General features: G+C 39.6%; 1 protein-coding gene across 3 annotated transcripts in view; it reads left to right on the top strand.

The window, feature by feature from the left end:
• The first annotated feature begins 2,649 nt into the window (after positions 1-2,649).
• The window catches only part of CCDC138 (coiled-coil domain containing 138), a 35,741-nt gene continuing 24,288 nt past the window's right edge, over positions 2,650-14,102 (top strand). For 2 of the 3 annotated variants that reach the window (XM_089511355.1, XM_089511354.1), the window contains exons 1-9: positions 2,650-2,749; positions 4,095-4,155; positions 7,650-7,782; positions 8,010-8,128; positions 10,165-10,343; positions 10,438-10,596; positions 11,863-11,982; positions 13,126-13,203; positions 13,289-13,399. In XM_089511355.1, coding sequence (XP_089367481.1) covers positions 2,684-2,749; positions 4,095-4,155; positions 7,650-7,782; positions 8,010-8,128; positions 10,165-10,343; positions 10,438-10,596; positions 11,863-11,982; positions 13,126-13,203; positions 13,289-13,399 — 1,026 coding nt within the window. In that variant the 5' untranslated portion in view covers positions 2,650-2,683. Of the gene's footprint in view, positions 2,750-4,094; positions 4,156-4,582; positions 6,399-7,649; positions 7,783-8,009; positions 8,129-10,164; positions 10,344-10,437; positions 10,597-11,862; positions 11,983-13,125; positions 13,204-13,288; positions 13,400-14,102 lie in introns of those variants that run through there. The other variant, XM_089511356.1, reaches the window with a different exon arrangement.

Below are 14,102 nucleotides of genomic sequence, written 5' to 3'. Positions count from 1 at the left end.
TCTACTTCACAAGGTTGATATTGTAAGGTTGTTGAGGGTATACCTTGATCTGGGGAAAAAAATTCTAGAGAAATGTTCTAGGCCAGAGAAATTAGAGATTTTTGCTCTGCAGAACATGCCCCCCCCCCCAACACACACTTCATTAGTTATACACAGAACTACATGAGTTAAAGTTGCTATCTTACCACTGCTTGCTTAGAAACAACTTCACATAAATTCAGTAAGGATTTAATTACAAATAGTTACAATGGTATTGAGCGTTTAACTGGTGGAACAGAAGACTGTAGAGCAGTGATGGTGAACCTTTTAAAGGCCGAGTGCCCAAACTGCAACCCAAAAGCCACTTATTTATTGCAAATTGCCATGTCCCTCTGGCTTTCTAGTAACAAACTCTGGCAAAATCTGTGCTGGGGTGATGGCACACGTGCCCGCAGAGAGGGCTCTGAGTGCCACCTCTGGCACGCGTGCCATAGTTTCGCCATCACTGCTGTTGAGTGTGAGAAGGCATTCATATTGTAAAGGCCAGTGGGGTACACCACATTCTGTGGAGTTTGCTTCTGTGGTTGACTTGTTTGGAGAACTGAAGAGTGTAATGCCGGGCTCTTACTTTGCTGCTTATACTTTTCTATCAGAAGGACTAGGCCAGAGCACAGGAGGTTGGCCCATTGGTACTTTCAACATGAAGACCCACTGCTAGCTTTCCCTCAAGCTATGCCTTGTGCCCCACCTTGGCTACTTATAGGACCCACAAATAATGTTTGCCACTAGTTAAAAAACATTACTTTATATGAAGGGCTGCCCAGTCTAGCTCAAATCCAATTTAAAGTTTAAGAAACATGGCTGCATCAGCACTGCAGAAATAATGCAGTCTTGACAATGCTTTAAGTGCCATGGTTCAATGCTATGGTATTCTGGGATTTGTAGTCCGTTGTACCAGAGCTCTCTTGGCAGAAAAGGCTAATTGTCTTATGAAACTACAAATCCCAGGATTATGTAGCATTGAGATATGGCTGTTAAAGCAGTGGAGTTTATCACACGTGAGGAATTTCTCTTAATTTCGAATGAAAAGGAAGTGGGGACAGAATGCATTCACATGAATTCGCTAGTTCAGCAAATTTACGTGAATTCAAATTGCATTCGAACTGACTTCCCCTTGCCCCAAAATAGCATGCCATTGCCCAAATTTGGGTGTGGCAGTCTATCACGCAATAACGTTAAACCCCATGATTGTGTTCGAAATGACTTCCCATTGCCCGAATTTGCATGTGGTGGTCTATCACACAATAACATTAAACCCCATGATTGCGTTCAGATTGCCATTGGATTATACTTCCAATTTCCCTTGTCTGATAAACTCCAGTGTCAAACTGCATCAATTCTGCAGTGCAGATGCAACCCATGAAGATGAAAACCAGCAACATAACCCATCCACAATTAGCATCTGGACAGCAGGCATACAGGTAACCTGGGTACAGATTTGCCTTCCCAGGTGAGAAATGCTGCAATTCTGCTTAAATTATAATTTTGTACTCTCTTAATTCATTATCCAGAGAGCCGGTGTGGTTCAATGGTTTGAGTGTTGGACTATGTCTTTGGAGACCAGGGTTTGAATCCCAGCTTGGTCATGGATGGAAACCTATTGGCTGACCTTGGGCAAGTCACACTCTCTTAGCCTCAGAAGAAGGCAGAAGGCAATGGCCTTGCTAAGAAAACCCCATGATAGGAAACGACCTGAAGGGACATAACAGTTATGTATTCTGTATATGAACAAACATATGACAGTTTAACAACCTTTTGCACTTTCTGCACTTTGGTTGCCCAATAACAGTATCTCTCTACTGTAGATTCTAGATTTTGTTATATTGAGCTACACAACCAGGGGCATAAGAGGTCCTCCTTTTCCAGGACTTGTCCTCCATTTCAGCCTTCCAGAGGAATCCCCCAAACATCCTCCTTTTAGAGCAGTGGTCCCCAAACTGTGCTCTTTGAGGGATTTTGGACTCCAGCTCCCAGAATCCCAGAGCATTGGCCAACATGGCTGAGGCTTCTGGGAGCTGGAGTCCAAAGGGCACAGTTTGGGGACTTGTATAGTGTACTATATTTATAACTATAGCCGCCTTGGGTCCCACTTTGGGAGAAAGGCGGGACAATAAATAAATAAATAAATACAAGCATTTTTTTCCAACTTTTATTTGGTCACGTCCCACATTTATTTACTTTTTTGGACACGTTTTGGTGCCTTGTTGTCCTCTGGGTTCAAAACAAGAGTTCAGAAATAACCCGGTTTGAGACCGCTTTAACTTCCCTGGCTCAGTGCTAGGGAATCCTGGGAATGGACGTTTATTGTGGCACCACAGCGCTCTCTCTCTCTGACAGAGAGGGCTCAGTGTCTCACAAAACTACACTTCCCAGGATTCCCTACCACTGAGCCAGGGCAGCTAAAGTGGTGTGAAAGTGGGTTGTTTCTGCAGTGTGTTTTGGGCCCTGGCTCCACTGCGAGCGAGGCGCCTTGGCTTCCTCATTTCCCGCCTGACATTCAAGGCGAAGAAGAATAAAGGCAGAGGGAGGGACAAAATGGCCGCCTTCCCTCCCTCCCTCGCTCGCGCATGCGCCCTGGGGCCCTCTTTGGCCTGAGAGGCGGTTGCTGTGAGGCAGGCTTCGCGGGCATCTTCTTGACAATTTAATGGCGGCTCCGACGGAGCTGAGCGGCTCGGTGGAGCGCTGGAGGAGGCGCTATCTGACGGGAGAGGTGGGAGGCAGGGAGGGAGAACGAGGGGATACGCTAGGCTTCGGAGGCAGGCTGGATGCGAGTTGGCTGCTTCTCACAAGACGCGGGTTGGGTCCGTCCTGAAGCGTCAGAGACCCTCAGAGCTTTGAGGGTCTCCGAGGGACAAAACACACACACTGCAGAAATAATAATAATGACAACCCAGTTTGAGACCGCTTTAACTGCCCTGGCTCAGTGCTAGGGAATTCTGGGGACTGTAGTGTTTGTGAGACATTGAGCCTTCTCTGTCAGAGAGAGAGAGAGAGAGAGCGCGCTCTGGTGCCACAATAAACTACACTTCCCAGGATTTCCTTGCACTGAGCAGTTAAAGCAGCCTCAAACTGCATTATTTCTGCAGTGTGTTTTGGACCGGAAATCTTGTTAGGGAGCTAGCAGCCCTGGCGACTAAGTGAAGGAGTTTGGAGAGGTAGGCTGCTGCATAATGCGGTTTGACACCGCTTTATCTACCAGTGGCTCCATATTATGGAATCTTGGGGTTTGTAGTTTAGTGACAGCGCCAGAGCCCTCTGACAGAGAAGGCTAGATGCCTCACAGAACTACAAATCCCAAGATTCCATAGCACTGAGCCTTGGCAGTTAAAGCAGTGTCAAACTGCATTATTTCTACGTTGTGGCAGCAGCCGGCCGCTGCATCTGCTTTAACTTTCATGGCTCAGTGCTGTGGAATCCTGGGGTTTGTAGTTTGTTGTGGCACCAGAGCTCTTTGACAGAAAAGACCAAACTTTTCACAAAACTACAAATCCCAGGATCCTACAGCGGTGGGCCATGGCAATTAAAATGATGTCAAACTGCACTATTTCTGCAATGAGGATGCAGCCAGACTGTATATGCCTTAAGAGATGTATGGGCCTGAACAGACAGGCCAAAATAAAGCTGCTTCCGGTCACTTTGGAGGTATGCTGTTTAAATTATGTGTGTGTCCTAAGAGGCTGGAAACCACACCAAAACCAAAAGCTTCAATCTTATGGACTGGAGCGCAGCTTTGGTGCAGCTTCTGGCCTCTTAAGATGCATGTGTCATTTAAACAGCATACCTCCAAAGTAACCTGAAGCAGCTTTATTTTGGCCTGCCTGTTCAGGCCTGTATCTTTCCTTTTGGTTCCTATTTTGCAGTACCCAAAGCCTTTCCATCTCAAACAAGGTGTTTCAGTGGCCTTTGGCTATATATTTCTAACAGTGTTGGTTAAATAGAAAGGGCTTGTTTTCACACTTAAAGTAAAATACTTTTATTGCAATAGTGCAATAAAACAATCTGTGCGTGGTACGTTGATTCGTGTGTGACAATTGTCATTTCTCTTGCTGTTTTAGGATTATTCTTCAGGCATGATGCATACAAAAAGTAAAAACAGAAGGGCCCTGCTAACTGCAGGTAAGAAATTTTAAGATCTGCAATTTGTTTTGTTTTTTTATTATTATTATGTTTATTTGTATCCCACCTTCCTCCCAGTACAGGCACTCAAGGCGGCTTATAAATCTAAAACAGTCCAAGTTAAAACACTATAAAACATGGAAAATACATGTTTAAAAAGCAATTGAACAATTCCAGAAATTCAAAACATTACATTATTAAAAGTTAAAGTTTAAAAACTCTTTAAAACAAAAACAGTTCTTACATTTAAAGAGTTCTTACATTAAATTTGGAAAAAGTTAGGCTACCTTCACAGCACTGATTTCCATTCTTGCAACATTTTAAGACACATCTCTATTTTGAAGCTTCATTTGACCTAGCCCTCCTTTATAATTAATGTCATGTCTTTGTTTAGATTGGAAAATTATTACCAAGTTTGCCCAATTCTTTTTTTAAACAGAACTTACAAGTTTAAATGCCTTAAGAAATTTATAAACTACAGTACTATTGCAATTTTTTAGTAGGTCCAGGAGTATCTTTGGGGCATATGTTCCTGTAAAACAAATAATCCGGTTTGACCCCACTTTCACTGCCAAAGCTCAGTGCTATGGAATTCTGGGAACTGTAGTTGGTTGTGGCACCAGAGTGAAAACGGGCTCAAACCAGATTATTTCTCCAGTGTGGATGCAACCATCACCACCTGTTGGATCTATACCTATGATCCTGTGGAAGGTGGGTCAGGCCTTCCCATGTTTGCTATTCCAAGAGACTGAGCACAAAAAGGCCCTTTGTTAAGATTCTCCTTCAGTCACTTTCACACTACACAGTTATAGTACTTTGATAACCACTTTAGCTGATTTCATCTTAGAAAATCCTGGTACTTTCATTATGTATTTAGAAATCTCCTCAAGAGAGCTCTATTGCTTGAAACTAGAATAATAGAGTTGGACGAGACCATAAGGGCCATCTAGTCCAACCCCCCTGCCATGCAGGAACTCACAATCAAAGCATCCACAACAGATGGCCATCCAGCCTCTGTTTAAAGACCTCCAAAGAAGGAGCCTCCACCACACTCTGAAGGAGTGTGTTCAACTGTTGAACAGCCCTTACTTTCAGGAAGTTCCTCCTAATGTTGAGCTGGAATCTCTTTTTCTGTATCTTGCATCCATTGTTCCGTGTTCTGGAGCAGCAGAAAACAAGCTTGCTCCATCCTCAGTATGACACCCCTTCAAATACTTAAACAGGACTATCATATCACCTCTTAACTATCTCTTTTCCAGGCTAAACATACCAAGCTCCACAAGTCTTTCCTCATAAGGCATGGTTTCCAGGCCCTTCACCATTCACCACTACAAATTCTAGGATCCCATAGAATGCATCCACAACAGTTAAAGTGGATTCAAAGTGCAATAATTATGTATTGTGAAGGTGATGTCCTCCAGATGTGAAGTATAGCTCCCATTGATTTCAGCATAGCTAGGGGTAATGGGAGCTGTAGTTTAAACCATCTGCAGGAAACAAGGTTGAGGGAGGCTGGATTGATTCCATATTAAGCACATACACAAAAGAGGTAGTATCGTTGCTCTACAAACTCATTCAGGTGCTTCATCCCTTTGTTGGAAGAAGGAGTTATTTCTCTCCTTTGCCACCGTGTTTTTCTGAGGAAAGTAGTGGGGTGGGAGAGGGTGAATTCACAGTGATTACAAATAATGGCTGACCTTAAGCTCAGCCAAGGTTATACCAGTGCTTAAGCATTCCTGGGGTTCACCTCCTGTCACAGAGATAAGTTCTGTCACCTGATATTTATGGTGACTGGCTTTTGTGATTCGGGAAAGGAAGCTGTGTACATCTTCAAGAGTTCTGTATTTTATTTATTTATTTAAGCATTTTTTTGTTGCCTCTCAGTCCAACAGGGCTCCCAAGATGGTAGCAGCAAATAAATGCCAATAAAAACTTTAGTTAAAAAACAGGCTGAAACAGCATCAACAATTGAAACAACTTATCCCACTTCTTAAATTTAATTTTAAACTTAATTTTAAACTTCTTAAACTTAGTTTTAAAATCAAGTAGGATATTAATTTTTCCCCATACCATTGCTAAAAAATAGAACTTAACAGCAAGTCCGGTGTCCTCTTTCCAGATCTGAATCTTGGCCAAGACAGTGGCTCTTTTATCTCCAACATTGCCATATGGTATTATTAAGCATAGATCAAAATCAAGTCCTGGGAATATGACTAATGGTTGTAGTCTGGAAACATGGAAAGGTACATGTTAGCATCATATTGCCATTGATGTTCTGCTTTTAAAAGAAGTTTAGCATAGGCCCCATACAGACAGGCCAAAATAAAGCTGCTTCGGGTCACTTTGGAGGTATGCTGTTTAAATGTTGCATGTGCCCTAAGAGTCTGGAAGCCGCGCCGAAGCCACAACCTAGTCCTTAGGATTGGAGCGCAGCTTTGGCGCAGCTTCCGGACTCTTAGGATGCATGCAACATTTAAACAGCATACCTCCAAAGTGACCCAAAGCAGCTTTATTTTGGCAGTCTGTATGGGGCCATAATAGCAAGTAGCAAGTACATTTCTATACTGCTTATCAGTGCACTTAAGCACTCCCTAAGCGGTTTTACAAAGTGTAAGCTAATTGCCCCCAATAATCTGAGTACTCATTTTAGCGACCTCGGAAGGATGTAAGCCTGAGTCGAGCTTGAGCCCTTTCACTGGTGTTTAACTCACAAACTTATGGTTTGTGAGTGAGTGGCTGCAATACAGGCATTTAACCACTGCGCCACCAGGGCTCCTATCCAGTAATATCTTCTGCTTGTTCATAATAAGCCAGGTATTTTGCTGATCCCTGCTTTGTCATGTTGTGTAAAAACGTACATTGATATTAGGTGAAAAGTTCAGAAAGGTCAAGATATCAGTAAATTTCACTTTTAGCATACAAGTTCAGAGTTTCATAATTTTATAAAGGCACATTTACTTCACAATTCAGGCACATTTTAAGATGCTGCTGTATTCTGATTCTAGACCAATGTTAAAATAGCAATACTACAAATAAACATTTTAGAATAAGATGGTATCTTAAAATCAGAAGCAAACCTTTAGAGTGGACTAAGTTTTCCCCTTACTTTCCTTGACCTAGTTTTCCTAAGAGACATGTCTTAGCAATCTAAAAAATAGATGACCTTTCTGTTAGAAAATATGGAGAATATGGTATTTGTGAAAAGTAGTATCAGAAAACTCATAGGATCTTTTTAAAAAATGATTTAGTTTTGACAAGTTTTGTGTGTTTCCTTACATTATTTTGTTTGTAGAATTCACTTGCATCCCAGTCCAGAGGTATGTGTGTTGCTGCTTGTTGGGCAAGGGCCCAGATAGGGCTCAGGGTTTGGGAAAAATGACTGGGTATTACATGAATCTGAGCCCTGCTTTAAATGGAGGATTGCTATAAGTATGCTTGCATTTTTAGATTTCAGCCATCATGATTTTTTAGGTTTTGCTCCTCTTTCCTTATAGGTGAAGTGGATAGTTCGCTTGATGCTACAATTACATCTTTACTCATAAATTCTTCACAGCCAAATCATACTGTGGGAAAGCACAATAAGAAACAGTTCTTGGATTCCTCAAAGAATTTTAAAAACTTGAATCAGTAAGAAAATCACTTTACTTTTTGTGGTCCAGTCTTTTCCGTTTTTTAAAAGAAGAAGCCTATAAAACAATGGAATTCACTCATTTTTCTCTGGAGTAGTGTTTTAGAAAATAGTAGTTTTAGGATCAGAAGATATTTCTGGATATTTCTGATGATGTGAAGACTACTGGATATTGAACTTTATCTTACATTGTATATACTTTTATGTGATCATTTGTGTTCATTAGGTCTGATGATGAGTTGGACTCTCTGTGTGACTTAAGCCAACTTGATATAGAGCCAGAGTTCAATGAAAATTTTCTTGGAAGTAATGAAACTCAAACTGGAGGCTCATATTCAGAAATAGGTAATCAGATTTTTATTATTTCTAATACATCTTGATTGAATTCTTCTGGAATAACATGCTGACAACTTGAAATTAAGAAGAATGCATCACTGTGTCTGTTCAGCTGACCTTGTGTACTTGATCTTTAGGTCTTTAACTGCAGGTTTAGTGATAATCTCCTGCAAGACAGTTGAGGCAAAGTTGGACAGTTCTAACTCACCTGCAGTCCATGTCACAACTATAGTAGGTCCAGGGCCTACTTTTATGTCCCATGACCCTCAGGGGTTCACATGGACTACCAGGGGGAAAAAACCAAAGAGTCCAGAGATCCACTACTGCTGCTCAAGAATTAGTATTTATTTTACATTAAAACAGTACGGCTGGGATGGATGGGTTGAAATCTATTTAAAAATTAACTCATTGCGCTTACAGGATTCCAACACTTTATCCTCTTCTTTGGCCAGAAAACAGTAATCTGGGGATTCTCTACATGCTGAGGGACATAAATGCACCCTGAAGGGCTATGTGTGGCCCCAGGGCCTCAGTTTGCCTGCCCCAATGTATATCTTCATTAGTGAAGCCTGTTTGAGAGCACTGTGGGTTACTTTTCTTTAGAAACCATTTTATTCTCCATCTTGACATTTTCTGGCTGTAACAGGGACAATAAATTGTGATTACCTTGGCATGCCTAAGAATCAGTGGTAGTTAGATTGCATGTACTGTACTCAGTCTAAGTGTTTAGGGACAATATGTTTATGGTCATTTCCTCTTTGTTTGTTTGTCCACACCCACTCTCTTCCTGGGTCACCTAGGCACTCCTTTGTTCTCTGGAGTCACAGGTGCAAGAGAAAACTAAATGCAGTGACAGAAAAAGTTGGGATTTCAGTTCATATGCCAGCAGAGCCATCCATAAAGATGACTCAGTTGGCTGCTAAAGGAGAGATCATGGTTGAATCCAAAGGCAAAATTATGGAAAACATTATGTTCTGAAGTGAAAGCAAATTGGAAGGTAGGGGTGGAATCTTCTCAACTAGACCTATTTGAAAGCTAGCATGATGTAGTGCTTTGAATGTTGGACTAGGACTGTGAGAAACCAGGGTTAAAATCCCCCCTCAGCCATGGAAACCCAATGGGTGACCTTGAGTAAGTCACATCCTCTTGGCCTAAGAGGAAGTCAATGGCAAGCCCTCTCTGAATAAAGCTGGCCAAGAAAAGGATCAGCTTATGTCACCATAAGCCAAAAATGATTTGAAGACATACAATAACAGCAATAAAAACTTGTGTTCTGCTGTGTAATGCTCAGCACTGCATAGGATTGGGTTGATAGTTACATTACTATTCATACACACAAACAAAATAGGCAGCTCTTGAAGGCCTAAATAGGCAGCTCTTGAAGCTGCTGACTTGTTAATGTTTAGAACTTTTAATTTTAATTATTGCCGTCAGGCTAAGAAAAAGTAGTGTTTTGCCATTTCAAATGAATGTAAGAGCATTTCTAGATTGGTTAACAAATTGGGTATCTTCATGATGTAAAGCACTTTTTGACCCTTGTTCTGTCCTTTGTATATAGTTTTCTAGATACTGTGACTGCTTTTCATTTATATTTACTTGTTTTTTATAATTTTTCTAAGTTGCATAGTTTTTATTTGTGTTCTGTTTTGTTGTGGATAATTACTGGTTTTTATTTCTGTCTAGTCCATCTTGTGATAAGACTTGCTGAAAGGTAGAATATAAAGTCACAAAATAAAGAAGTGAGAAACCTTTTCCTTCACATATGTTACAGGCATAGATTTTAAAATTATCCCTTGCTCTTGGAATTTGTTTCTGCAGTCTCTCAGCACCTATCTGCTTATAAAATAGGATAAGACTCATTGTATATGACAAATTGAAAGCATGGTAGTTAGCATATCAATGGGCTCAATTTCTTTAATTTTTATTTGTATACTACTACAGCAGCATATAATTTTTGTATCAATAGACATCTCTCCCCTCTTCCCCCTTAGTGAAATTAAAGGAATAATTTGCTGAATATTACTTCTTTTATTTTCACCTCCTAGACATTACTCTGCCTTCAAGTCTGACAGTGGCCACATGTTGTGATTATGATAGTGGCACTGATGCAGTAAAAGAGAGAGTGAGCATTCATGAAACACAAGAATTAATTGGGAAAAAACTGATACCATCTCACTTCAGTCAAATTTATCATGAATTATCAATCATACATCAAAAACTGCAGGTAATTTTTTTAAGAATGACTTTACTATTTGTTAAATATTTTAAAAATATATCAGCATATCAGTACAATATTCTGTTGTCTTATTATGGTGCAGCAAGAAAAACTAATTCAGCAAGAATTTGCTTTGCAACTCGAAAAACGAGAACACTTCTTAGCTGAACGAGAAGCCCTCCTTTGTAGACATGAAGCTGCCTTGACCAAAATAAGAGATGTAGAAGAGGAAGTTCATACAAAATTTCAAATTATGAAGGAGGTAAAGTTACTTCTAAAATTCATCTGTACTTTAAAACAAATCTAACTAAAACCATTTTTGCTAGAAAAAAATTGTAGCTAAAAAACATTAGAAGCTATCACCTCACCTACCTGCTCAGTTGTTCTTATCACATATGAAGTTAGTGCTGATCCAGAAGTGCTTCATAGATGTAGATTTCTCACAGTTGGGGTTCCCTAACACTTGAGAATTGTGCATGTCAAGTGTGACTGAGAAATCAGTCCCTTTCATAATGTGGTAGTTCGCTGCTTGTTGAAGAAGTATGAGTATCTCCAAATTACCTGCAGAAGACAGTAATTATAAGAATGTGTAATGTGAAAGATTTTGCTGGCTGAGGCAGAGCATCTACTTCAAGGGGCATACTACCTAAGTCTTGGTACCTGAAGCAGCAAGCCTTACAAACTATTATATATATTATATAATACTATCATATATACTCTAATATGTATACTGCCTGATTGTGTGTGTGTGTGTAAAAACAACACAGTACATAAATAACAAGTCTCTTTCTTTTCATGGCACTCAAAATCATATGATAGGATTGGCAGAGGACTAAAAACATAAGAGAGAGGCAGCATGATAAAGGGACAGAAGTGGAATAGATAGAAGTAGAATAGTCTGTGTAAGAAGAACACCTTGTTGGGAAAAGGTTACTTTCTCGCTTACCTCTTGATTTGCTTTCTGCCCAAAAAACAATCCATTTTTACCAGTGTCTTTTTGACACGGGTTAAATAGGTAAAAATGGGTAAAAACTATTCCCCCCCTTTTTGAATCGCTTTAGGGATTCGAATTAAGTGGGAACTATCGTGGTTTACATCAGATCGAGATCCGGTTTAAAACGTAGTGGGAACAACCTCTGTGTGACTGAGGCTTATGGCCATGAGCTTTGTAAATTATGTGAGGCAGCTGAAATGTGAATATGAAAGTTTTAGCTTATTCCTTCATACTTTTGTATAAGTTAGAAATTTTCTTTTTGCTTCATTTGCCCTACTAATCTGGATTAGTTTAGCTACTGTATACAGGTGACCAGTGTGATGACGGATAGGTACATTCATGGAAAGTCCTCTTCTATCTTTCCTCAGAAAATCTTTCCACCTCATACATCTTAAGGCTTTTGGGTTCACATTTTATAAAGAATTAGAGGGAGCCACAAATGTGGGAAATAGAGACCGAATTTAAAATGGTTTTGAAAACAATGTCTAAGTCCTGTGAGGACTTTTTTTTAAAAGTCTTTAATTTTGTTTGTAGCAACATGAAGCTGAAATTCAGCAATTATCTGAAGCTCTGAATGAAAAATCTAAAGAAAACAAAAGGCTTAAGACATCGTTTGAAACATTAAGAGAACTGAATGATACCTTAAAAAAACAGGTAAGTACAATTTTTACAGGTTCGTTCATTGGCCTTTGTATATGTATTAACAAGATAGTTTCAAAAGGTTTTGTAGTATGTAATAGTTAACTGTATAGCACTAGATCTAATGTGATGCTAGTTGTCTGAAAAACTGTGCTAGATTTTGTTGTTGTGCAAGCAGTATTGGAAAAACACTGTTCACATGCTATTCATATTACACAGTGACTTCCACAATGGAGTATTATTCTGGATACCTCCCTTGCATAATATAAAATTCATTTCTGCTAGTGCAGTACAACATTGAATTCAGACCATGATCTTGATTATCTGCTGTTGATGTTCTGTGAGAAACAGTGGCCAGAATTTAGACACAATTCACACTTCCCTACATATTAGTAAACTTTTAAACAATTTCTTTCTTCAAATGTATGTTTATAAACATCTTTTTTTATTATTTGTAGTGTATTAATGTTTTGTATGTTTTGATTTTTACTTCTTTCTGTGAACTCTAATTTGAAATGATCACAGGTCTCTTGGGGTAGTGTGACATGTTTCAGTAAAAGATATGGATGCCTGTGCATTCAGTGTATCCATTCTGCAAGGCTTAATGCAGTGATTCACAACTGTGGCTCTTCAGATGTCATTAGACTTCCAGCTGCCAGAATTTCAAGCCAGGCTGAAGAGTAGTGAGAAATTCTGGGACCTGGGTTCCAAAGGTGGAAAATACAAAGAGAGCATTTGTATGTCAGTAAATATACACTTGCAAAGATTCAGCTTGAAATGTGGAAATGTTTACAATTTATATTCACATAAGACCGATGCCCTTACAAAAAATTCTACAGGATATGTTCAGCCTGAAATAGGTGATGTATACAAATGGCTCTTGGACTTTCACCTCAAGGCCTAACAGAATAATTTCTCTTATACATTACTCTTTTTTTTCCACTGGGGGAAAGACGAAGATGTTTTTATATACATTTACGTATGTGAGTGCACGTAGACCCCTGACACCACCACACATGCAATTGTCAGGCTGAAAAAAATTATGACTAAAGATAGGTGAATGGGTGAATCTAGTGATCCTGTTGACTTTTGCATTCTTTTATACCAGGGACAGAGAAGTCAGTGTCGAAATTTGACTTGACTTTTGATTCTTTTTAGTTAAGTGATGTCAGTGAACAGAACAAGAAGCTAGAAGTCCAGTCTCGAAGAGTACAAGCTCGTTTAGAGAATTTGCAGGTATGATTTAATTATGTTTCCAATTGTTTGTCAACTTACAAGCAAACATTATAATGTATTTCTTTGTCAATCTGTCCTTGTATAGAGGAAGCATGAGTTTTTATCAATACAGAAATCCAAAGGATCTTCCCAGTCAGCCCTGAAGCATAAAACTGTCAAGACAGAAAAAGTCATAGCCCTATCAAAAATGTACAAGGTAAGGCACATGTAGTGCAAGAACTGTGCTCCCAACCTAGAGTTTCAAAGACTTAAAAGAGTTCTGTTGCATAGCTGTCAGTTCAGTGGAGGAATGAACCACTCATGAAAAGTTAAAAGGGTTTTCTTGAACATGTGAATACTGGACTGCCGATATGCATGAGATGGTGGAGTGGAGACAATACATTTTATTGAGGTCAGAGACTTGGAAGTTATTTTAAATATTCTTGCTAAATACCATTTTTCCCAGTTTAATAAAATGGCAATATCATTGTTTTATGATGTCAATATGCATTTTTAACTGTCCATATATGCTTAAGGAAATGGTGGGGGGGGGGGGGGAGTCAAGACTTTTGCACTTCTCCAAGGAAGATACTGACTAGTTGGATGTGGTAAAAAATATACAAGACTTGTTTTCTTTAAAAAAAAAACTAGCAAGGAGAACTGGAGAGATAAATTTCAGGAGAGGGAGGGACAACTTTATTTTCAGTGCTGGCTTTGTAGGACTTTTCATTCATCTATATCCATTTGGAAAAAATATTCCTCCTTCAAACTGGCACAGGAAAAATATCCACAGTCAGATTTCCATACCTTTCTGTTCAATTGTTGCAGGCCAGAAATGTGTTGCGGTGCAGATTGTACAAGTTGGTGCATGCAATAGATATCATCTTCTAATAACAAACTTTTTACAATAAGCCTGTGAT

Source organism: Sceloporus occidentalis, unplaced genomic scaffold, assembly GCF_023333645.1.
Source record: "Sceloporus occidentalis isolate IW3139 unplaced genomic scaffold, rSceOcc1.0.p SCAF_2, whole genome shotgun sequence".
In the NCBI taxonomy this organism is placed as follows: Eukaryota; Metazoa; Chordata; class Lepidosauria; order Squamata; family Phrynosomatidae; genus Sceloporus; species Sceloporus occidentalis.
This window is presented reverse-complemented; position numbering and strand designations above follow the sequence as displayed.